Below are 23,506 nucleotides of genomic sequence, written 5' to 3'. Positions count from 1 at the left end.
TAGTTAGTATATAAGAGAAAAGTAGAGAGGAGTTTTGACCCTTGAGACTGTTAGTTACTGCATGCCGTGATGGAGTTTGCTGCAGCCTTTACTTCTCTTGCAATGACAAGATATGGATCCGATTGTTGGAGTTTTCTGCTTAACATCTAATACAAGGCTGCCGCATCTAAACAGATGACTTGGATCAGTAAAAAAGAACAAAGTCATTTGACAAAAGTGACCCATTAATTAATAATCGCCGAAGATAAATTAAAAAAGAACAAAGACATTTGACAAACGTGACCCACTAATTGATAAGTGCCGAAGAGAAGGCCGGCACACATTTTCAATCAAAAGATCGAAGTTGGCTTTTCACTACACAAGCCTAGGACTTCAAAACTGTGCTCTTTCCTAGTTTTGGGTAAAGAGAGATGATGAGTTCGGTAGAAAAAGCAACCAAAAAACTGCATGCAGTTTTAGTCCCATTCCCAGCACAAGGCCATGTTCATCCCGTGATGCAATTAGCCAAGCTTCTTCACTCAAAGGGCTTCCACATAACCTTTATCAACACCGAGTTCAACCACAACCGTTTAATTCGATCTAAAGGTCCCGACTCCGTTAAGGGTCTTCCAGACTTTGTGTTCGAGACCATACCGGACGGGTTGCCCCCTTCGGATAAGGATGGAACCCAAGATATTCCAGCTTTATGTGACTCCGTTAAGAAAATTTGTCTTGGCCCATTTAAAGAACTGGTGAAGAAGATCAACACCACATCTCAAGTGCCACAAGTTACGTGTATAATTGCAGATGGTGTCATGGGCTTTGGGAGACAAGCTGCTCAAGAATTAGGCATTCCAGAGGTTCAATTTTGGACTGCCTCTGCTTGTGGCTTCATGGGGTACTTGCAATACGGTGAACTCATCAAACGTGGCATCATTCCGTTCAAAGGTACTTTCTGTAATCTGTGCACCATTTTTTTTTTTTTTTATGCTTTCGTTGCATAATATAAATAATCAGTTTAATTATGTGTATGAACATTTTTGCATGCATAAATTATCATGACACACTTGAGTTAAATCATACACATCCCTTTCTAAGTATATATTCTTTTGTTTGGCAGTGCATTAAAGTGATTAGTTATATAGAGATCACTTAGGTTTTAATAAAATCACTCCAATTTGTAAGAGTCGGTCCTGACCGAGTTGATATAATTGTTGGATAAAGTTATCAAGGGATTTTGCACCATGCACCTGTAAAAATATGAGAAATCAGTTTTTTTTATCAAGCAACTACAAATTAAAGTAAACATTTGAGATCTTCAAATTTACTCTTGTAACCATCAATATAATTATCTATCATCACACATGCTTCACCTGGCATGCATTTCAGATGGGAATTTCATGCATGATGGCACACTCGATACACCAATTGATTGGATCCCAGGCATGAGAAATGTTCGGCTCAAGGACATCCCGAGTTTCATTAGAGTTACTGATCTCAACGACATAATGTTTAATTTCATGGGATCCGAAGTATGGAGCTGTTTGAACTCTTCTGCAATCATCTTCAACACATTTGACGAATTTGAACACGAAGTGTTAGAGGTAATATCGACAATGTTCCCCAACATTTACACCATTGGCCCCCTTAATTTGCTTGGTAGGCATTTCCCCGAAAACAGTTTGGTCAAGTCACTTAACTCAAGCTTATGGAAAGAAGACACAAAATGTTTGGAATGGCTTGATAAAAAGAAATCCAATTCAGTTGTGTACGCAAATTATGGATGCATAGCGACGATGACTGACCAACATTTGATCGAGTTTGCCTGGGGGCTAGCAAATAGCAAGCACCCATTTTTGTGGATAGTTAGGGCTGATGTGTTAAAGGGTGACTTACCAATTTTACCCGATGAATTTTTTGACGAGATTAAGGATAGGGGTTATATTGCAAGTTGGTGTGCACAGGAGCAAGTGTTAGCTCATCCATCTGTTGGGGTTTTCCTAACACACAGTGGTTGGAATTCTACCATTGAAACTATATCTCATGGTGTGCCTGTAATTTGTTGGCCTTTCTTTGCAGAGCAACAAACGAATTGTCTGTACTCGTGCACAACGTGGGAAATTGGAATGGAGCTGAGCCCCGATGTGAAGCGCCACGAAATTAAAGCACTTGTTAAGGAAATGCTAGAAGGAGAAGGGGGGATGAAGATTAGGGGAAAAGCAAAGGAATGGAAGAAAAAAGCCGTTGAAGCTACTGATGTTGGAGGATCATCGTACAATAATATTGAGAGATTGTTTAAGGAGGCACTCCAACTTGGTGAATGAATTGCTACATAATGAGGAACACGTTTGGTCCCTTTTCATGAACTATCAAATATGCTTTTATTGACCAGGAATTTATCTTATTTTCATATTTAGTGTAGCCTTTTATTGTTTATGTTTGATAATTTGGATCTCAGTTTTTCTAGTTGTTGTAGCCCCTCACTATAAATAAACAACATCACATGTTGTAGTCGATGTTAATCATTGTCTCTATCATGTCTCTAATTTTCTATCTTCGTACTTCCCTCTATTTCTCCTCGAATGCATTGGTTTGGTTACATTCAAAGGTATGTGATAATTGCGTTATCAGAGATGAACCTTAGATGGGTGTATTATATTAGTTGAGATAGAGACCTTTTAGATATAGAAATGTATTAAACTAAGAGAATCCAAGCGGATATCTAGAAATAGTTATTATGTTATATTTGGAGTATGATTACTTGTGGCACACGCCAATCCCTAGATTGTAGGAATCTCCAAGAATATAAGGAAACAAATATAATCCCCAATTTGATCAAGTTTTTGTGTCTTGCAGTACAAGAACGGTCAGTCTTAGTGAAGTCAGCGGACTTCGCTTACCTTTTCCTGAACATAGCAGGATGTGGTGGCGTCGCTGGTCAGTTTGATAAGCTCAAGTCGGAGATGTTGAGTCCATGACGAACTTCTAAAGTATACGTATTATTGCGGTGCTGAAAAATTATGGTCCCACATGGAGGATTTCAAGTGAGAAGTTTTTATAGGTCTAATGCTCTTCTAATTCTCTCAAAATCTTCTTAAACCTTCAAAATGCCAGGGTTATCCATTTGATTTTAATTGTCTGTATCAATGAAGCTCCAAGGGTTGGGTTAATGACACTAACACACCCTGAGGTTTATTGAGTTTTCACAAAAACCTTTCACATTTGAGACATTACACTTACACCCTGCACGCTTTAATTCACTTTTACATAACCCCTTTATTTAAATTTTGGATAAAAGACTGTTTACTACCCTCATGTTTTGTGGTTTTCAACATTCAGTACATCAAGTTTCTTTCGTCTCAGATTCATACATAAAGTGTAAATTTTGGGACAATCTCATACATCCGTTAGTCAAACTGTTAAATCTACCTTAATTGTGATGTGGCGCCCATGTGGACAATGACTGGGCGCCACGTGTCATCCACGTTTTTTGTTTTTTGTTTTTTTTTTCCTTCTTCTTCTTCTTCTTCCTCCGAATGCAACTTTTTTTTCTTCCTTCTTCTTCTTCCTTCCCCTTCTTCCCCTTCTTCCTTCTCCTTCTCCTTCTTTTTCTTCTTCCCCCGAATCTGGGGAATTTTTTTTTTCTTATTCTTCCTCCTTCCTTCTTCCTTCTCCTTCTTCCTTCTTCCTTCCTCTTCTTCTTCTTCTTCCTCCGAATCTGCCCAGATTCAGTTTTTTTTTTCTTTTTTTTGTTTTCTTTTTTCTTCTTCCTCCTTCTTCTTCCTCTGACTACAACTTTTTTTGGGGACAATCTCGTACATCCGTTAGTCAAACTGTTAAATCTACCTTAATTGTGACGTGGCGCCCATGTGGACAATGACTGGGCGCCACGTGTCATCCACGTTTTTTGTTTTTTGTTTTTTTTTCCTTCTTCTTCTTCTTCTTCCTCCGAATGCAACTTTTTTTTCTTCCTTCTTCTTCTTCCTTCCCCTTCTTCCCCTTCTTCCTTCTCCTTCTCCTTCTTTTTCTTCTTCCCCCGAATCTGGGGAATTTTTTTTTTCTTATTCTTCCTCCTTCCTTCTTCCTTCTCCTTCTTCCTTCCTCTTCTTCCTTCTTCCTTCCTCTTCTTCTTCTTCTTCCTCCGAATCTGCCCAAATTCAGTTTTTTTTTTCTTTTTTTTGTTTTCTTTGTTCTTCTTCCTCCTTCTTCCTCTGACTACAACTTTTTTTTTTCTTCCTCCTTCTTCCTCCTTCTTCCTTCTCCTTCTTCCTTCTTCCTTCCTCCTTCTTCCTTCCCCTTCTTCTTCTTCCTCCGAATCTGGGGAAGATGAATGATTTTTTTTTTTTTTTGAGGAAGATGAAGAAGAAGGAGAATGAAGAAGAAGGAAGAAGGAGAAGAAGGGGAACGAAGAATGAGGAAGGAGGAAGGAAGAAGGAGAAGAAGGGGAAGAAGGAGGAAGAAAAAAAATAGTTGCAGTTGGAGGAAGAAGAAGAAAGAATGAAAAAAAACACTGAATCTGAGCAGATTCGGAGGAAGAAGAAGAAGAAGAAGAGGAAGGAAGGAGGAAGGAGAAGGAAGGAGAAAAAAAAAAACTTCCCCAGATTCGGAGGAAGAAAAAGAAGAAAGAGAAGGAGAAGAAAGAAGAAAGAGAAGGAGAAGAAAGAAGAAGGAAGATGGGGAAGAAGGGGAAGGAAGAAGAAGAAGGAGGAAGAAAAAAAAAAGAGTTGCAGTCGGAGGAAGAAGAAGAAGAAGAAAGAAGAAAGAAGAAAGAAGAAAGAAGGAAAGAAAAAAAGAAAAAAAATGTGGATGACATGTGACGTTCAGTCATTGTCCACATGAGCGGCACGTCACAATTAACGGCATATTTAACAGTTTGACTAATAGATGTATGAAACTGTCCCAAAATTTACACTTTAGGTATGAATCTGAAACGAAAAAAACTTGATGTACTAAATGTTGAAAACCACGAAATATGAAGGTAGTAAACAGTCTTTTACCCTTAAATTTTTGTTAATAAATATTGGCACCTTACCCATATAACAAATTACTTAATAATAAAAATCTTTACAATATAACATAAAAAGAAAATATTTATTAACCTAAATCCAAGATTTCAAAACGCATAGAGCATAATCTGGCAGTTTGATCGTCATCTCTCTCCGTTCACAAGATAGCGATTGCGGGCCAGAGGAATAGTTAGGGAAAGCGTTCTCATTCGCAGTCGAAGTACAGTGACAACGGCGGCAGAGGAGGGATTAAAAGGAGAAATCTCGGCGAAGAAAGGGAGCAATTCATGATCGACGCGGAGTTCACGATTTACCGTTATTTATGCCCAGTGAAGAAGATTGGGAGCATAATTGGGAGAGGAGAATAGATTGTGAAGCAGCTAAGGGCGGACAAAATCCAAGATTCAAATCGGCGAGACGGTCCCGGGCCGTGAAGAGCGGGTTGTTACTATTTACAGTGCGAGCGATGAGACGAATGGGTTCGAATGTGCTTGTGCAGATTCGGATCAGCTTATGCAGATATTTGGGGAAGCCCCGCTGGTTACGAAGGCTCTGTTCAGGGTTTAGGTACTGTTTGCTCCCTAAATTCGTCATGGATCTAGTGGGCATGTCGGGAATTTACTCAAATATGAAATTGGTGGGTGCGAGCGTACCACTACTAGATACCCTTGGTAGACAGGTTTTGAATGATTGGGGTTGTGCCTGGGTTTGATTTCAAACCAAAAGATTGTGTTATTGAGTTGGAATGACTTAAATCAAGGTACTTTATTTGCCTTAAAAATAAAGACTTTACTTATATGGAGAAATGTAACAACAACTAAATGACAAGGTTGCTGGAAGTGTGAATGATTGAGAAAAGTAAATGACTGGAAATGAGTTGTATAAAACTGTATTTATTTAAAGTACAAAGCATTCTAAATACAAATGGATACCAAATACAAGGTTCGAGCTTATTCCCGAGAGATCGGGCAAGTTGCTGTAGTCTTGTGGTAATTTCTGGTGGTTTAGGGAATGACTTTGAGAGTTGTAAATAAAACTACAAATGAAATCGATACTACTAATAAACAGCAGAGCTAATAAATAAGGAAAGCAAATGATGCTTGGCTAAAACTAAATGTCTATAAGGAGATTGATGAGCTGATTTGAAAGGTTGTTTGAGTGTCCATAATCCTTCTGTCTCTGCTCCATTATATAGAGAGCTAAAAGAGCTCCTTGCTGAGAACACCAATCCAGCCCGAATACATTCCATTTGCCAGCTTGCATGTGAAATATTATAAAAAATGACAACTAGCATTTCCACCACATGTTTCTAGCACATGTCTCCTCCATTTGCAATAAACTAATAATAAAAAAACAAGGTGGCTTGTTTCCTCCATATGTCTACTTCCATGTCTGGATATTATCTTCCAATCCAAAAGCAAGCATTTGTTTTGATTAAACAAAACTCTTGGCAAACCTCCACCACTCAAACAAAGGGGAAAATCAATATTATAATGTCAAACTATCTCACTTGATGTAGCCAAATATCTTTCAAGTTAGTCTTCTTGCATAATAATCCTCCAAATGCCTTATTTAGCCCAAATGAGTAAAATTGGGTACATTTTAGGAGTAAACAGAAGCCCCCAAGTTTTACAAATTTGAGCAAAGTTTGTGAAACTTACGACTCTAATAAGCTTTTCCAGAAGATTGATGATATAGCAGGTATAAGAGACATTGAGAATGAAGAACACCTGGAAAAGCCTCGCCACTAAGCACTATTTTCTCTTGCAGAAGGTAGGAATATTTGAAAGCCCACCATGACAATAAAGGCACAATGAGAGGAAGATATTCCATGTACTGATCATAAAGGGCAACTTTGTTTGCTATGACTTTCCGGTTACAGTGCTGCTAGGAATGATGTTGAAGGAAGAGGCACGTCTACCTCTTCGATCTTTTTGTTGATAAATTTGGCAAGGGGAGTAAGGAAATTGGTAGTGCAACTAGCATTGGAAAGGATATTGCTGTCTGGCTTGTATTCCTTCTTGTTGATACCAACAACGAACATGGGAGCATCCTTGTTGGTTGTAGAGATAATAAACTGGAAAAATGTCCAAAGTCGGGCAAATTGGAAAAAAGTGATAAGAGATAAACAAATCTGGGCAACTATTCTTTTTTTGTTTTTTTGTTTTTGCCTCTTTTCATATAATATAAATAATATATATATATATATATACATAGCCCTGCCAAGTACTTTTATTTGTCTCTCATATAACATATATTATATAATATATAATATATAATACATACATATATATATATATATATATATAAGCTCACTCGGGCTAGGTGAAACAAAGAGGAAAAGAAAGAAACAAGGAGAAAGAGGAAGAAAAAGAAAAAAGAAAAGAGAGGGAAATGAGAGAAAGGAAAAGAAAGATACTGACAGCCACTTCGGGCTATAGGAAGAAAAGCAGTCAAGCTTATATTATAATATAATATAACAAATATTAGATATATATATATATATATATATATAGCCCCTTCGGGCAAAATACTTTTCTTTGTCTCTTTTAAATACCTTAGAAAGCAGAAGAAAGAAAAGGAAAAGAAATAGGAAGAGAAAGAAATAATAAAAAAAGAAAGAGGAAAGAGGGAGAGACCCTTTTTCGGGCCAAAGGAAAACAGAAGAGAAAAAGAAAGAAAAAGAAAGAAAAAGGAAGACAGGGAGAGAAAGACCCTTACTGCCTTATATGCTTAGTGCTCACACACTCCCCTCCCTAACCAGCAAAAACCAGACTTCTCTTCCCGTACTGAGAGATAATAAGGGCAAATAAGATCCCCAAGATTGGGAAATGGAAGAATATCGCCTGCAATTGTTGCTCATTGATCCATTCCATTGAGATCGGAAGCTGTACTGGAATTTGATCCGTAGATTGATGTTCTTCGCTCGAGTTCCAGTTTCAAGACACCACCCATGTATTCGTTCTGGAGCCACAACACCAGCTCGGGCTCATGGGATTTCCTCGCGCTGTCTACCTCGCTTTTGGCTTTTTCACTGCTTGCCTCATCTTTTATAGATTCATCTTCGCAAAATTTCCATCTGGTTGTTGAGGAAGAGGTCTGCTCCATTGAAGCATGATGTTTGGGTTAATATTTAAACTTTGGACCGAAGGAAAAGAAGCGCGAAAAAGAAGCCAAAAAGGCATGACTCTGTTCGAAGGCCCAGCATCAAACCCATTCGCCCAGCCCAAGGCAAAATGATGATTCCACATTTAATGCAAAGGCTAGTGGCTTGAAAGAAGTGACACTTGATGGAAATCAGCTTACTCTCAGCCTAAAAGCACTTTCTAAATGGCAGAGTAGGTAAATTGCTGGTAAGTCACTACCCCTCAGTTGCTTTTGGGCAGGAACCAAGCTACAAGCAGTTAGGCTAATTCGCCTATAAAATGAGGAAGAGGGCCCAAAGACAAAGACACTCAATCAATCAAACAAACAAATTCACAAACTCTGCTCAAGCCAGATTTGCATAAAAAGCTGTAGTCAGCCCCCAACCTCAATCCTTTTCAGGATCAACCCTCACAAAAGTGATCTTTTGTCTAGTTTAATAGCTATGCTGCTCACCAGTAATATTGATTTCTCTTGTGTAAATTTATTTGTCATCCATTCTCCCTTGAAACCCTCAGACCCCTGAAATGGCAAAGAAAAGAAACGGTGAAAGGTCCAGCCTTGCCCGACAAGGTTCAATCTTGCCCATTTAAGGTCTTTTAATGATTCAAAGTTCAGCTTACTCCCAGATCTGGTTTTAATTAAATGGTTTTACTATCTTAAGAGTGAATCCACTTAATGCCGTGATTAGACCCGGACCTCTGCCCTTTTACCATACAAGATACACAAAAGTCTTTGATCTCAAGGCATAGAAAAAAATCTAATGTGGATTTAACTCATCCACGACAATCCTTAGATAATGAGAAGTTAGAGTAACTTGGGGCGCAAGTAATCGGCTTAAATCTACTCATTTTACATCCGTCATACTGAGATGGCAGTGGCACACCTCAGCACTTAAGTTAGTTTTGACTTCAAGCCTCATGGCCTATACTTAAGGCCCGAGAAAGGCACCTTTCAGAATTAACTTTGTCATCTTCTTGTAGCACGACGAACAAAGCAAGAACCCGACAAACAACCAAAGTGCCAACTCCGCGGGGAGTTGTGTGCTCGAGCCAGGAACGCCCATAGGCGATATTCCTGCTAGAACACATTAGCCATGGTTTAGGAAGAGTTGGGTCATCTGGAGCATATCGATGACCAGCGGCAGTTGCAGTGATAGACATGGGAAGAGTACATTACCCTGATGACATCATCTTGGATAGCAGAAGGACCAAGAAAAACTTTGTCGGGCATTCGGGCAAACTTCAAAAACTGTTTTCTGCACCCTTCCTCCACTTTCCATGGTTTAATTAGGCCTAGCTTGAGCAACACCTGACTCTCTTCAAAGTGGACATATCATCCTTTATACTTATTTTCTCTCCTTGTGTTGGGACTGATGAAGTTCCGTTTTCTCCCCTTTCGACTGCCTTCTTACTCATAATATGGTATATTTGAGTCAGAACTTCAGCGAATGAGTTTTCCATGTTGTTTGCTTCCAATGTAAAGGTTTCCATGAAGTAGAGTGATTCTTTCTCAGCATAGGACTTACCATCTTTAGTTGAGACAGCTACAAGGTGGAGCGGATCTGATTTGTTCCCAACAAGCATCACAACAATGTTGGAATAGGTGTGGTTCCTTAGATATTTCAGCCGTCTGTCAACATTCTTAAATGTCGCATGGCGGGTGACGTCGTACACAAGGAGTGCACCCACAACCCCACGGTAGTGAGCACTAGTAATGGCGTGATACCTTTCTTGCCAGCAATGTCCCAAATCCAAGACTTGATGACTTTGCTGTCAACAGTTAAGGTCTTGGTGGCAAACTCAATGCCAATGGTGGATTTGGACTCCAGGTTGAACTCATTCTTAGTGAGCCTAGATAGGAGATTGGACTTGCCCACACTGGAGAGAGAGAGAGATGCAGAGTGGTGGAGCTTTCGGTAGGAGCTTAGGAAGAGTGATGTGCGAATTGTGAAAGTGTTTTTATGTTTATTTTTTACAGAAATCCCATTCGAGCAACACAACATCTGCCCAAGTCAGGCAAGTAAGCAAAACAGATGAGTAGAAAGAAAGGAAAATGAAAGATAGAGAGAGGGAGCCCATTCAGGCAAATCAAAACAACAAAAAGAAAGACCTTGTTGGGCAACAAAAACATAAACTACAGCCCTTTTGGGCAAAGTAGGAGAAAAGGTTACACATTTTTTTATATTTTTCTTTTCTGCTTTTCTTTTGTTTTTGTTGTTTTTTGTTGCCTGACAATTCCAAAAGCAAAAGAAAGGCCCTTTCAAACAAAAACGAACAAGGAGAAACAAAGATTTAAAAAAGAAAGGAAGAGAAAGAGAAAAGGAGAAATAAAGGAACTGAGAAAAAATGCACAGAAGGATAACAGAAAGGAAAGCCATTCGGGCAAGTTGGGTGAAGCCTATTGGCTACCCAGGTGTTATTTTTCTCTCACCACTTAAAATCTTTTTTTCTTTTTAAAATTAAGTGTAGAAATATCAAAGTCACCATTTAATTGGCCATGCCATGTAGTTTGGGAACCATAGGAGGAGACCATTCATGTTTGATCCCAAGCTTTGTCCTCCTTAAGATCTCGGCATGGACGACATGCTTGTGTTGGCGGTGTGGAAACTATTTTCTTCTTCTTCGGGCTCCACATGAGGTGTGGGTTCGAGCCCTCCGAGTGTAGGCGTTTGGCCTACAATAGCCATAAGCTTCATCTTAGCCATTATCGGTTTCGATATGTTAGCTTGGTCTTTTACAACCATATCCATTTTCATGGATTTTTCATTAGGAGGGCCATTGTTTTTTTTTTTTTTTGGTAGAAAAGGAGGGCCATTGTTTGGCCTTCATCAATGTGTATGATTTGTTCTTCCTTTGTTGTAGTAGGGTGAGTTTGTTTTGTAGAGGGGATTTGACACATTTGATCTATCAACTTTCTCATGGTTTCTCCGAAAGTTGTATAGCTTTCCTCCATCCTTTTAAAACACTTGGTCACCTTTTCACCATATTCGATGCTTGCCACATGGAGTTTGGACACCTTATCTAATTTGCCCACATCCTCATTGTAGAGTTTTTCATTCGGATGATCATTAGTTGGCATCTCATATATTGGCTCTATGTACTCATTGGAAGCATTTTGATACTCAAAGCCATTTGTTGGCCTATCATAGTATTCATGAATGTGATTGTCATCAAAAGAATAATAACTTTCATCATAGCCATAAATTGGCTAATCCTCAAGATTATTATTCTTTAGTTGATAGACATTAGTTGGCCGACAATCATATCCCATGGGACTTGAGTACTTTCCAGCCATGTACCCATAAGTTGGCAACTCATAGATTGGCTCCATGTGATTTTCGTCATAGCCATAGCTTGGGCATTCTTTAACACCGTCATCCTTTTCCCACTCCGGAACGTAGTGGTTGAAACCATGTTGAGAAAAATCATGAACATATGGATTGTTCATGATCTAACTCCATATAAGGGTCCCACCGGGCGTGCCAAAATGTTTGCTCCCTAAATTCGCCATGGACCTCACGAGCATGCCGGGAATTTATTCAAACATGAAATTGGTGGGTGCGAGCATGCCACTACTGATGCCGCTAGTAGAAATGTAACAACAACTAAATGACAAGGTTGCTGGAAGTGTGAATGACTGAGGAAAGTAAATGACTGGAAATGAGTTGTACAGAAATGTATTTATTTAATGTACAAAGCATTCTAAGTACAAAGGGATGCCAAATACAAGGTTCGAGCTTGTTCCCGAGGGATCAGGCAAGTTGCTCTAGTCTTATGGCAATTTCTAGTGGTTTGGGGAATGACTTTGAGGGTTGTAAATAAAACTACAAATGAGATCGATACTACTAGTGAGCAGCAGAGCTAATAAACAAGGAAAGCAAATGATGCTTGGCTAAAGCTAAATGTCTACAAGGAGATTGATAAGCTGATTTGAGTAAGCTGATTTGATTGGTTGTTTGAGTGTCCATAATCCTTGTGCCTCTACTCCTTTATATAGAGATCTAAAAGAGCACCACAATCCACTTGACAAGCCCCGAATATGTGACTTGGGTTTAACATGAATAGTGACTAAGGAAGCATTGCATGATGAATAGGCATGAGCATGGCATGAATGTTAGGCTTAATCATAGTGGCATGGCATGTTGATAAACATATTCCTCATTGATTCCGCGCCTTGGTATATGTTTGGGCTTAAATGTAGGCTTTGCATGATAATTGGGCCTCGAAACTTGGTTGGATTGGTGTGTGATATTTTTGGGCCCCAATATTAGCCCCTTTGATGATTTGGGTTATGAGACACCTTGAGTAGGCTAAATAATCAACCCCAAGTCCAAAGGATTCCTTTTTTAACGTGGGTTTCCTGATAGGACTCTTCCTTTTCCCGCGTGGCAGATGATAACTCCATGTCATTGTGCTTCTTCGTGCTCTGCAACAAGGTTTTCTTCAGGTAAGAAAATTCTTCCTTTGACTCATTTTTGAATTTTTGGTCTTCTTTTTGCCTTTTATGGTTGCCCTGGTGATGAAATTAGGCATGCATCTCCTTTTCTATGCTTATGTGTTCTACAGATTTTGGGTTTCAGTATGGGCACACAAGAGGTGTAGCTTTAACCTTCAGGAAATTGAACTCCACTCCTTGGGTAATCTTGTTTCTTCGAAATCTTGTGTGTTTGCTTTTTGTATTTTCTATCCTGCTTTTCATGTATACTATGCAATTGTCATCGAGCTTAGCTTGCTTGCATATTGATGTGTGCTTGAGCGGGATCGATCGATTGATTGCATCGATCTGTTTGGCATGATTAGCTTGACTACATATAGCCTATTTTTGCTTGGATATGTGCATAACATACTTTCCCTGACTAGATTTTATAGGGCTTTGATAACATGGCATGTGTAGGGAAAGATGCATGTGTTTTGCGTGATAACATGGAAGGAAAATAGTCCCATGTTAAAGTGTTAGACTTTGCATGAGAGGCTTTGAATTTTATGAACGTACCCTTCTACTTTCCTAGGGTACACTTGCTTGCTTTCCAAAGGCAGATTCCTTATCATGTTTCGCTTTGTATGCTTGCATGTTTCTTCTTGCATGTTGCACTGGCTTGTAATATATATGGTTTAATGCTTGCTTTCCATAGGTGCGTTATGGCTACGGAATCACCCCAAGTGCTTAACTACAGTAGACGAGTCATTCCAGCAACAAGCTTGACGTTTCCCTTACTCAGAAGAAATCGAACAGTGAAGATTCTTTCAGCGAAGCTAAAGATTGGTAATGTCCATTCCTTTGTTTCATACTTCTGTTGCTTTGTAGTTGTATGCCAACCATGACTTATTTCCAGCTAAGGCTTTTGCCAAGGAAGCAACTCGTGCTTGCCCTGATTGTAGAACTAGAAGTGCCCGAGCATCTACTTCCTCCAGCACTCCTAAGCCTCATGAGTTCCTTGATATTACCGCCATGAGTGAGGAGGAACGGAGTGCTGGGGAAACCAATGGTGATGAGGTAGCCAGTGAAGGTTTTGCAGTTGAGAAAAGTAGCAATACAAGTTCTAAGTCTGACATTGGAAGCTGAGGACATCCCCAGGCTAGACACAGAAAGTGAAGTCAGTGACAGAGAACTAACCAGCAAAGTAGCAAAGGATGTTGATCTTGATGAAATCGACAGATTTTTTAACGATGACGCTCAGGTGGAAGCGGAAGATACAGAGGTATGTTTCCTTGTTCTTCGTTGATGCTTGCCATTGCGTGTATTTGCTATTATTAGCATTCTTCTTAAGTATTTACATTTTGCTTAAGCTTGCATGTGCATGTAGGAAGTAGCAAAACTTTGCCTAACATGTTTTCTTCGTGTTTTTTGCATGTGTACATGTATAAGCATGTTGGCTTCTTGGAGTTCCATCTTGGAAATCTTCTAAGGGATGTGCTACTTTGTGTCTCCGCTTGTTGATTTGTTCCCTTACTTGTCCATATTTTCTCTGTTTTCAATGCAGGTGAATGCTAGTGTTGTAGGGGCTACAGTAGGTGTTGAAGCCCCCAGTGGCGTTACTCCCAAGCTTACAAAAGATGTTGCGATTGGTAACAATGTTCAACCAACAAAAGTCGTACCTCATCCAAAGGTTCTTTCCCCTGAGAAACAGTCTTCGATGGAAGGGTAGGCATCATGACACAAGGCCCTTAAGAAGCTCAAACATAGTATTGCCAATGAAGCCAGGGTGCTAAGTTCGACTCAGGAACTGATTCCTTCTGGTGAGGCTTTCTCTTCCAGGGTCGACTTTGAGGGATTAAAGGTCCGCTCCGAACTAACTGAGGCAAGGCCAAGTTCTTTGAGTGCACCGGTTATGCAGATGTGAGCTTGATAGGTTTATCTCCCTTCATGCGATGAATGATTTTTTAGGAACTGGGGACCTTGTTTTATGGCATGGAGCATTTCCCCATAGGAAATCATAAAGCACATACTACTATGTTTGGTGGGATATGATTAGTGATGTGGCAACTTTGGGCATGCCAATGGGTTCTTTAGTTGAGAAGCTGGGAGCGTTACGTGATATCATGTTTACGCTTCCGCTTGAGAAAGAGAAGGGCATCTTGGATCAATTCATCAAAGTCAACAAATTGATGCGTGCTCTCGAACTGCAGCGTAAGTAACTAAGGGTTGAGAAGCTTAAGTTGAAGAAGTTAGTCCGCAGGAAATCCAAGAAAATAGTGGTGTGCCTTCAACTTACAGCGGATCAATTACATGTTGGCACCTTTAGCAGTTCTTTCGATAGGTGGTGTTTGAGCTTAACTCTTCACCTTCTTATCACTACGCGTTTTGCCTGACTGTTTGCATTTTTCTAAACCCTCGGCTTCTTTTTCTTGGCAAAGCATGAACCTTAAGATGCTGAAGTAGCAGGCTATCAAGAAAGTTGCTTTCCTCACTCCGCCTTTACTTTCAGTTGTAATTTCCTTTTAGACAGCTAGCGTATTGTTTTTCAAACAAAGACCATGAGGGCCACTTTACTTTGTATTTTGCTTATTTTCTTTTGACTCATTCCTTTGGCTTTGGATGCTGATGTTGATTTTATCATAATGATTGTGGTGTCTTTAATCTTCTTGCCATGATATTGGCTTTTTTCTTGCATGAAAATTTGCTAGATAGACTTCTATTTAGAGCTTTTTGAGACACGGATTTGAGCTTTTACTTGCTTTCCTAGGGGGGGGAATAGCTAATCATGCCGCTTGGCATTTTGCTAGCAAACTTCCCTGAGGAAAGATGAAAAATATGTCGTAGCTTTCATAAGGAAGTAGAACAAGTCAGGAAAGCTTGACTTGCTTAGCATTGATTGGCTTGTTGGTTTTAAAAGGTTTTCCTTGCTTGGTTTGATTTTGCATTAATAGGTTTTGGAATATTGCATGGGTATAGCTTTTGGAAAAGCTTTATTTGCTTGACTCAATGGTCTTGCATGGCGTGTTGGCTTGGCATGTTGCATGAGCATTGAACTATTGAGCAGCTTACATGGCATTGATAGGCTTAGCATGTTGCATAAGTATAGCTTTTGGACAAGCTTTAGTTGCTTGACTCAATGATTTTACATGGCGTGTTGGCTTAACATGTTGCATGGGCATTGAACCATTAAGTAGCTGGCATGACATTGATAGGCTTGGCATGTTGCATAAGTATAGCTTTTGGGCAAGCTATAGCTGCTTTACTCAATGGTTTTGCATGGCGTGTTGGCTTGGTATGTTGCATAGGCGTTGAACCATTGAGAAGCTTGCTTAGCATTGATTTTGCATTGATAGGCTTGGTGTGGGCTTTTGTTATAGCCTTGGCATGATTACTATTGTAACTTGTTTAGAAGAAATCCTTCTAGTTACGAATGTACCAAATATTTTGACAAAATGCTCCTTCATTTCATTAAAATTTGGGGTACATTAATCGTTGCATGGCTTTACAAGGTCTCATAGAGTAAGTAGAATGAGCATTCCATAAAAGGAGCTTGTTTTTCTAAAATAAGCATAAGCATTTTAGCAATAATATGGCTTTAGCCACTTTGCATTGACAGGTTCCGTTAGCATACCTTCCTTGACCGAAGTCAAGTAGTAGTAACCACTTTGATAGGCTTCCTTGATCACAAAAGGTCATTCCTAGTGTGGGGTGAACTTTGAAGGTTCGAAGATCTGCCTCCTTATGTGCTCGGTTGTCCTGAGGAAAACATTTCCTTCCTTGAAGTTGCGCGGCTTGACTATGCGGTTGTATGCTCTGATAACTTGTTGGTGGTATACGGCCGCTTTCCTAGCTTCTTTTGCCTTTTTTTTCTCGAGTAACTCAAGTCTTTCCACCTCTAGCTTGCGCATGCTGCAGTATACCATTCCACGTCATTGAATGCTGAAACTCTTTCCGTGGGCATCATCATTTCCACAAGGGAAATAGCTTCGGACTCATACACCAAGAAGTAGGGAGAGAAACTCGTAGTGTTCCTTGGAGATTTGCGATAAGCCAATAGGATGTCTGGAAGATGTGTGCTCCAGCCCCCAAAGTAGTTATGTACCATTTGCTTAGGATTTTCAATAGTGTCTTGTTTGTGGCTTCTGCTTGACAGTTTCCTTGAGGATAGTACGGCATAGAGCAATGGTGCTTGATCCCGTAAGCATCAAGTGTGGTACTTACTTGTTTGTTCACAAAAGGTGTGCCGTTGTCGCTCAATATTTTATAAGGTATACCAAATCAGCAAACGATGCATTCCCTGATGAAATTGGATACTGTTACTCCCATTGTTTTCTTGAGAGGGATTGCCTTTACCCATTTTGTGAAGTACTCAGTGGCTACTAGGATCCATATATGGCCTTCGGAAGCTGGATTGATTATTCCTATCAAATCAAGCCCCTAAGTATGGAATGGCCACAGTGTTGGAAATGTGCCCTAAAACCAATCATATGATGATACTTTACGGACATTTCACATGTTAAACTAATCTAGTTTAATATCAAGGGCAAAGATTTTTTTTTTAAGCCGTCTCATATAAATGTTATATGCTTAAACGATAAGTCCAAGGAATATGTAATTAGGAGAATGTAATTTAAACAAGTTAGATTAATGAGACCATTCTCTTTCGTATACATATCCTAAACTTTCCTGATCATAGGATTGCCAATTGGGCATTGACAGTCCGTTAAGATCAGTACATGCTATGTCTTCTCTTAGGGAGAGTGACTAGTCTCGAGTCATTGGTGTGATTGACACCAAGACAAGCATGTAGGTGCTCAATAGATAATGAGTTCACTGAACACGATCAATGAAGAGTTCTCATATTCATGTCACATGAGAACTCATGGTTGGGATAATGCAAAGTAGTCCTTTGACCTGAGGCATCATAGTTGTCTTGTGGTTAGGTACTTGATCTTTGATTATGTCAAAGTCACCCCATCCGTGGGTGTCCACGGCATCGTTGGGGTTAAGCCACTTAGCCATGGAGGCAATTGAATGCGCAACAAGGGATCTCTAACCTTCAAACCGTTTGGGGGAGAATACTCTATGATATGATTAAGAATCTCTGGCCAGAGTATGAATGAGATTTAGGAAATCGTTCCAAATCACATTCAAGGTAATCATATAAGCACACGAATCACATTGGATAGCAGACATGAATAAACTATCAAACCAAACAATGTGGTCAAGAGTATTGTATTAGAGAAAGACCGTATTGCATTTGTAATCCTAAACTGAATAGGTTCTCCACCTCTTCTGATTAGCTTGGGTAACCATGATATGCTGCTAGGTGTCACTCATGGTTTGTAGAAGCCCTAGACGTGTATAATCACTAAAGGGAGAATTGAAAGTAAGTTTCAATTCACAATCGATTTGAAATGGTTTTAATCGCCCACTGCCTCGCTAAAAGGAACCTAATGGATCATACACCGTGTAAGGTGGAGATTGAAGAAACAATAGAGATGAGTAAGAATAATTAAATGGTTTAATTATTTATGGCAAGGATTAATTAATATGTTAATTAATCAAACGAATAAGTTCGTTAAAGACCTCGGGATAGTTTTGGACCTTAAGGCCCAATGGGCTTCGAACGTCAAGCCCATTGACTTAAGTTGTATGACAACTTAATGAATAATGATTCACAAAGGCCCAATTAGCCCAATAATACCCTAAGGCCGGCCATTTAGAGATGGAGTGAGTTTTGGACTTATTTACAAGTTTGCTACTCCAATGAATTAAGGTATAAATATGACTTTATAGCCAAAATTCATTTAGGGTTTTCTTTTGGGGAAAGGATGAGAACATAATCTCTCATTTCTCTCTAAAGTCGCCGGCCTCCTTGGAGGGTTTAGCTAGCAATCCTACTACTCCAAGGTCACTCATTTCTTCTCCAATCTAACCTTGGTGAAGAGACTTAGAGGTTCTCAATTTTGGGAACTTGGAGAACCATTTCATCCATCCAAATCCATAGATCTAAGATACAAGGAATGAAGACCCTCTCTTTGGGTGATTAGCCTTTGCTTATGCAAAGAGGAATCTACAAAGGTATAATTTCTCAACTAACAAATGTTGTTTTAAGTTGAGTCAAGGTTCACCAATCTACTAGGCTTTGAATTTCATGGTTAATATTTTGTTTTTAAGTGCATACAAGCATGATTCCGCCTTTTAATTGTTAATTGCATGCTATAGATGTTGCTTAAATGAACATGTTTTTCACATAATTTCCTTCAAGTGGTATCAGAGCCTAGGTCTAGTAGTTGGTGAATCCTTTTGGGTTTTGTAGTTCATAGTTTTGATTTAAATGTTGTAATATGTTACAAGCTTTATTCTTGTTTCTTTGAATGTAAATTTTGTTGGAAAATTTGCCATCTCAAATGTTGTAGATGTAGTTCATATGAGCATGAACATTGGAGCTAAAATTTGGTGCCATGTTTTTGGGAAAATTCGGCCAAATCCAAAGGGTGGATTTTTGGGTTCATGTTTGACTTGTTAAAAGTGTTTTCAAGTAACTTTTGGAACCCCTATGTACCCTAGTTTGGTTATATGTTATTTCCCTTAAGTTTGAGTGGTTTTGGGATGTCTTTGGGTGAAAAATGTTCATGGAAATTTTTTTGAGTTTTTCATGAGTGTTCTTCATTGTTCTTGACGTTTTTGCCAAGAACAAAAAGTTTGGTGTTTTGATTCAAAGTTTTGATTTATTTCATAAAGTTTATGTTTTATGTTTTTCATATGTTTAAATGTATTAGATATTTGTTTAGAAAGGTGATGGAATTATTGGTGGGTGTGTAAGGATTAATTCTTTTTCACACACACCACTTGCACCACTTGCATGCTTTATGTCAAACTTACCAATCAACACACACATCACTCCTTTCACCTCTCCAAAACCGGCCGCTCCCTCAATGGGAGTACTTTTGGGGCTTTTATGCAATTACATAAAGTTTTGATACTTTTGTGTATTTGCACTTTGGCCCAAAAGTTTACGTTTTTACGTTTAGGTCCAGAAACGCTAAAGGACAAATTGTTTTGCTCCTTTAATGAAGTTTTTGTATTTGTTGAAATTTTTGGGTTCTAGTTGTAATTACATGAAGTAGTGGACTTTTGTGTTTTTACAAAGTGACCCCAAAAGTTTATGTTTTGCAATATAGCCCAAAAAGTTGTGGTAATTGCATTTTGGCCCAAATTAGGTTGAGAACAAAATTGTTTTGTCTCTTTAAATGAGAATTGGATTTTCATTTCATTTAGCTCCATTTAAATCAATTCTATGGATACAAAAACCAAATGAAAATGTTGCATTCAAGTTTAATTAGTTAAAGTGTTAATTAATTAAAGGGTGATTATGAACCTAAGCCTACGATAATTGAGCTATGTGAAAGGCCGTTTCAAATTTGTTTGAACCATGGGAATGTGTAGATTAGATTTTGGTTGTAATTTGTATTATTCAAATGTTGTAAAGAGCATAAGCTCATCTTTACTTTGAAGTACTCCTTTCTTGTTTTATTTGATATGCATGAAAATGGAGTAGCGGGTCCAACGCCCAATAAGACAACACGCCTTAATGTGATTAAACGCGTAACTAAAATCAATCACCATCCCTAGACCGAGATTCAACACTAGGCTCGTGTTGGATCTAATCAAAGGTTCATAGTCATCCTAAGGCCATAAGGCAACTATATAGTCCATCAATGAATGCAAACCTTATGTTAGTAGTATCATATACTCTTACTTTAAAAACCGTTTTATAAGCATAGTGGGAGTATTATATACAACTAAAAACAATCAAATGGACCAATAGTTGTAATAGGAGCAAATTGTTTTAATAAGATTAAAATGTATGTTTATATGTGATGAGACCTAAAACCCTCAACCAAACCATTATTAAGTTGATAAGCGAGAGATGCTTTGAACATCTCTTCGTGGGCTTCAATGGTTTGTGACTCATACATCGTATTCGTCCAATTCTGGGGTAAGCAAAGTATGTGCTTACATTCAGGAAAAGCCTATAAACACATGATGAAGTGAAGGTAGGCAACGAGTATGGTCAATATGATATTCTTCTGAGACCATTCTTGAACCCCTACTTGAACTAGCATGGTAGGAATGACTTAACTAAGTGCAATGGTGCCAATATGATATTCTTCTGAGACATCATTTTCTAGAGGCCAAATTAGATGGGTAATTACAAAAGTTGTAAATGGCTAAAGCGTTATCCTCTCATCATTATTGTTGCTAGCCAATATGATATTCTTCTGAGGTGGGCTTGGTAATGGTGAGTCTCCCATACCCTACTAAGAGTTTGATCCAAAACTCTCGAATTCCAATGAGGGATATGGAATTTGCCAAAAATAGTGGGTGGTGCTATTTGATTTAAAGACCCAAATCAAATGGCTTAAAATCAATCAATCTATATTCGTTATGTATTTGTTTACCAATATATTTGCAAACGCTATCCAAAACTTGACAAAGAAAAGCCGAATGCTTTAGTTTCCGGACTTGGTACAACAATCCCAAAGAATGTCTTAAATGGATTGTATATGTACCTAATTAGTCTAATCCTCACAATCTTCCTATTGATAATGTATCATTGGAAGAACATGTTAGATAAGTCTATCATAAAGAGGACAACCCTTTTAATGTCATAATTCTTCAATTACAAATTGTTGTATGAAGAAATAAGAGTTGCTTTGAACAACCCTTAGCTAATGCAAACACTAGTGCTTGTTTCTTTGTTAAATGAACAAAGAACTTGAGAAGAAAGCACAAGGGCATGGACACTTTATGTGCCATGATTCTTCACTTACAAATTGTTGTATGAAGAAATGAGAGTTGCCTTGAACAACTCTTGAAAGTTTGTAATTATGTTTAGAACATAATGGTTGGTTGACAAAAATAGTCCATCAACATGGACTTATGATGATTTTGAATCATTGATTGTTGAAGTGTTAAACCACTTCTAGAAACGGAAACTAGGCAAGGACTTCACCTTTGTGTCCCTATCCAAATGGTTCACTAAGTTTATTGTAAACTATATAGTGAACAATAACCACACACTCTCCAAATAGTTTGATGTGTATAACACAATTGAAATAAGTTTCAAGAGAGATAGTGGGAGTTTAGGGACCATGACTATTGTAGTCAAAAGGAGAAGTCAAATGAAGAAAGCGAAATAAACTCCATGGGAACAAACTTTCTTTATGAAATGATGGACATTGGAAGGGGTATTTGCAAGAAATGTCTTGCAAATGTCAAGAACACACCTTTCGAAGGTGTTGTAAATTGTTCTTGAAAAGTTCAAAACAGTTGGCTCTTCTACTTGAATGCTTGATTCCGTATTAGTAACTATGTTTTACAATCGTTGTAAAAGTGTGGCTAATAAGAAGTAGAAGATTAATGAGAGAAGAGAAAGTACTTCATATTCGGAAAGTGAATCAAATGTAGATCTCTGCGAAAGCAGAAGGTACTTACTTCCTCATATGAACTACCAAAGAAATTTGAAAAACTAAAGATTGTCTTTACATTCCAATTTTAAGGAACTTAATTCTATCACTATAAGAGATGGATGAATGTTTTGTTTGACAAAACATTGTTCTTTATTAATGAATGATTAGATTATTGTAATCTAATTGATTGTCTCTATAGTAGAGATGATTTGGTAGTGTTAACTGTTTAGAAAATAACGATGCTTAAAACCCAAAAGGTTGCAAGGTAGTGACTAATCCCAACTAAGTTGTGATACCTCAAAAACATAAAATACGAGTTAGTCATAGATGGATGCTTTGGATCGTTAGATCCGGATCCAATACCTTCTTATTAAAATTGTATAGAGGCGAAATGTTCGAATCTTTATTCTTTTGGAAAGAAGAAAGAATCACAAAGTTGTTGAGGTTAATTCACTTAGATGTTAGTGGCACTTGTCCACAACATAATACTACTCATGTTGTATGACATTCACCGAAGATCACTCTCGGTTGGACTATAGTTTATTTTGAATAAACACAAGTCCGAATACTTTGCAAAAGGTTTCAAAGAATTCAAGAAATGTAAGTTGATGAGTAAGACGGCTAAAGTATTTGCCTCCTTAGATTTGATCCAAGGAAAGATAACACTTTAGAACAGTTTCCTTGAAAAATATCAAGGAAAGAAGCATCAAAAGATAATGGATTTCTCCATTAGGAGAAGAACGAACTTGAATAAGATTTAGTTCGTTGGATGTTATCAATTACCCATATATAGGATATATGCTTCTAAGACAATATGATTGTCAATTAGAAGATCTTCCAAAATTTTCATGACTCCATAAGATGTAGTTGGAAAGAAAGACAAATCTTAATCATGTTAAGATTTGGGGTTGTGTGCTAATAAGCAATATTTGTTTGAGAATTATCTTGTGGATATCCTTAAATTAACCTTTGGATATCACTTCTATAAACCAACTAACAAATGTTGTTTTGTTGGGTAGTTCATTGTAATCCTACACTAGGATTTGCCTAAGATAGAGCAAATGAACGAGGGATAGAACTCAAAGAATGGGTTCTTTGAGAAACAAGATAGTGATCAACAAATATAACAACCTAGTTCCTATACCACAAGCCCCAAGGTAGTCGAGAAGGATTTATAAACCGTCTCAGTTGAATGGTTTGAACTTTATGACTATGTCATAGAGATACACCTCTTAATTCGAAAGAAATAAGAATGAAAATCCTTATGAATACATTGAGTGTATATACGATATATACTCAAGGAAATGGTAAAGTACCATTTGACCCGAAATAATGAAACCCCCATAGCTAATTGGTAGCTTAAGAAGACTACAATTAAAGAGATTGGTTGACTTGGAAGAAACCATCTTTAACGTAGTCATGGTTTCAATTAATTCGAAGATTGCTAGCTACAACTAAATGGTGATTCAATGTTTGGAC

General features: G+C 38.3%; 2 protein-coding genes and 1 pseudogene across 4 annotated transcripts; 2 read left to right on the top strand and 1 right to left on the bottom strand.

Moving 5' to 3' along the window:
• The first annotated feature begins 287 nt into the window (after positions 1-287).
• On the top strand, positions 288-2,501 carry LOC126628046 (linamarin synthase 2-like). Of its 2 annotated transcripts, XR_007625216.1 has the most exons (3): positions 288-927; positions 1,369-2,357; positions 2,403-2,501. XR_007625216.1 is itself a non-coding variant. In XM_050297631.1 (2 exons), the coding sequence occupies exons 1-2, from the start codon at positions 411-413 to the stop codon at positions 2,301-2,303; spliced, it is 1,452 nt and encodes a 483-aa protein (XP_050153588.1). In that variant the 5' UTR covers positions 288-410; the 3' UTR covers positions 2,304-2,501. The 2 variants fall into 2 exon arrangements, 1 of the variants encoding a protein (XP_050153588.1); XM_050297631.1 differs by having other exon boundaries at positions 1,369-2,501.
• A 6,367-nt stretch (positions 2,502-8,868) lies between these two features.
• On the bottom strand, positions 8,869-11,579 carry LOC126607910 (ras-related protein RABA1b-like; annotated as a pseudogene).
• A 498-nt stretch (positions 11,580-12,077) lies between these two features.
• Positions 12,078-15,031, top strand: LOC126628038 (uncharacterized). Of its 2 annotated transcripts, XR_007625215.1 has the most exons (5): positions 12,078-12,578; positions 12,698-12,768; positions 13,264-13,394; positions 13,465-13,830; positions 14,113-15,031. XR_007625215.1 is itself a non-coding variant. In XM_050297614.1 (4 exons), the coding sequence occupies exons 1-3, from the start codon at positions 12,535-12,537 to the stop codon at positions 13,692-13,694; spliced, it is 405 nt and encodes a 134-aa protein (XP_050153571.1). In that variant the 5' UTR covers positions 12,078-12,534; the 3' UTR covers positions 13,695-13,830; positions 14,113-15,031. The 2 variants fall into 2 exon arrangements, 1 of the variants encoding a protein (XP_050153571.1); XM_050297614.1 differs by lacking the exon at positions 12,698-12,768.
• The last annotated feature ends 8,475 nt before the right edge of the window (positions 15,032-23,506 follow it).

Source organism: Malus sylvestris, chromosome 1, assembly GCF_916048215.2.
Source record: "Malus sylvestris chromosome 1, drMalSylv7.2, whole genome shotgun sequence".
Classification (NCBI taxonomy): Eukaryota; Viridiplantae; Streptophyta; class Magnoliopsida; order Rosales; family Rosaceae; genus Malus; species Malus sylvestris.
Note: the sequence above shows the minus strand (reverse complement) of the source record. Positions and strands in the feature narration are given on the sequence as shown.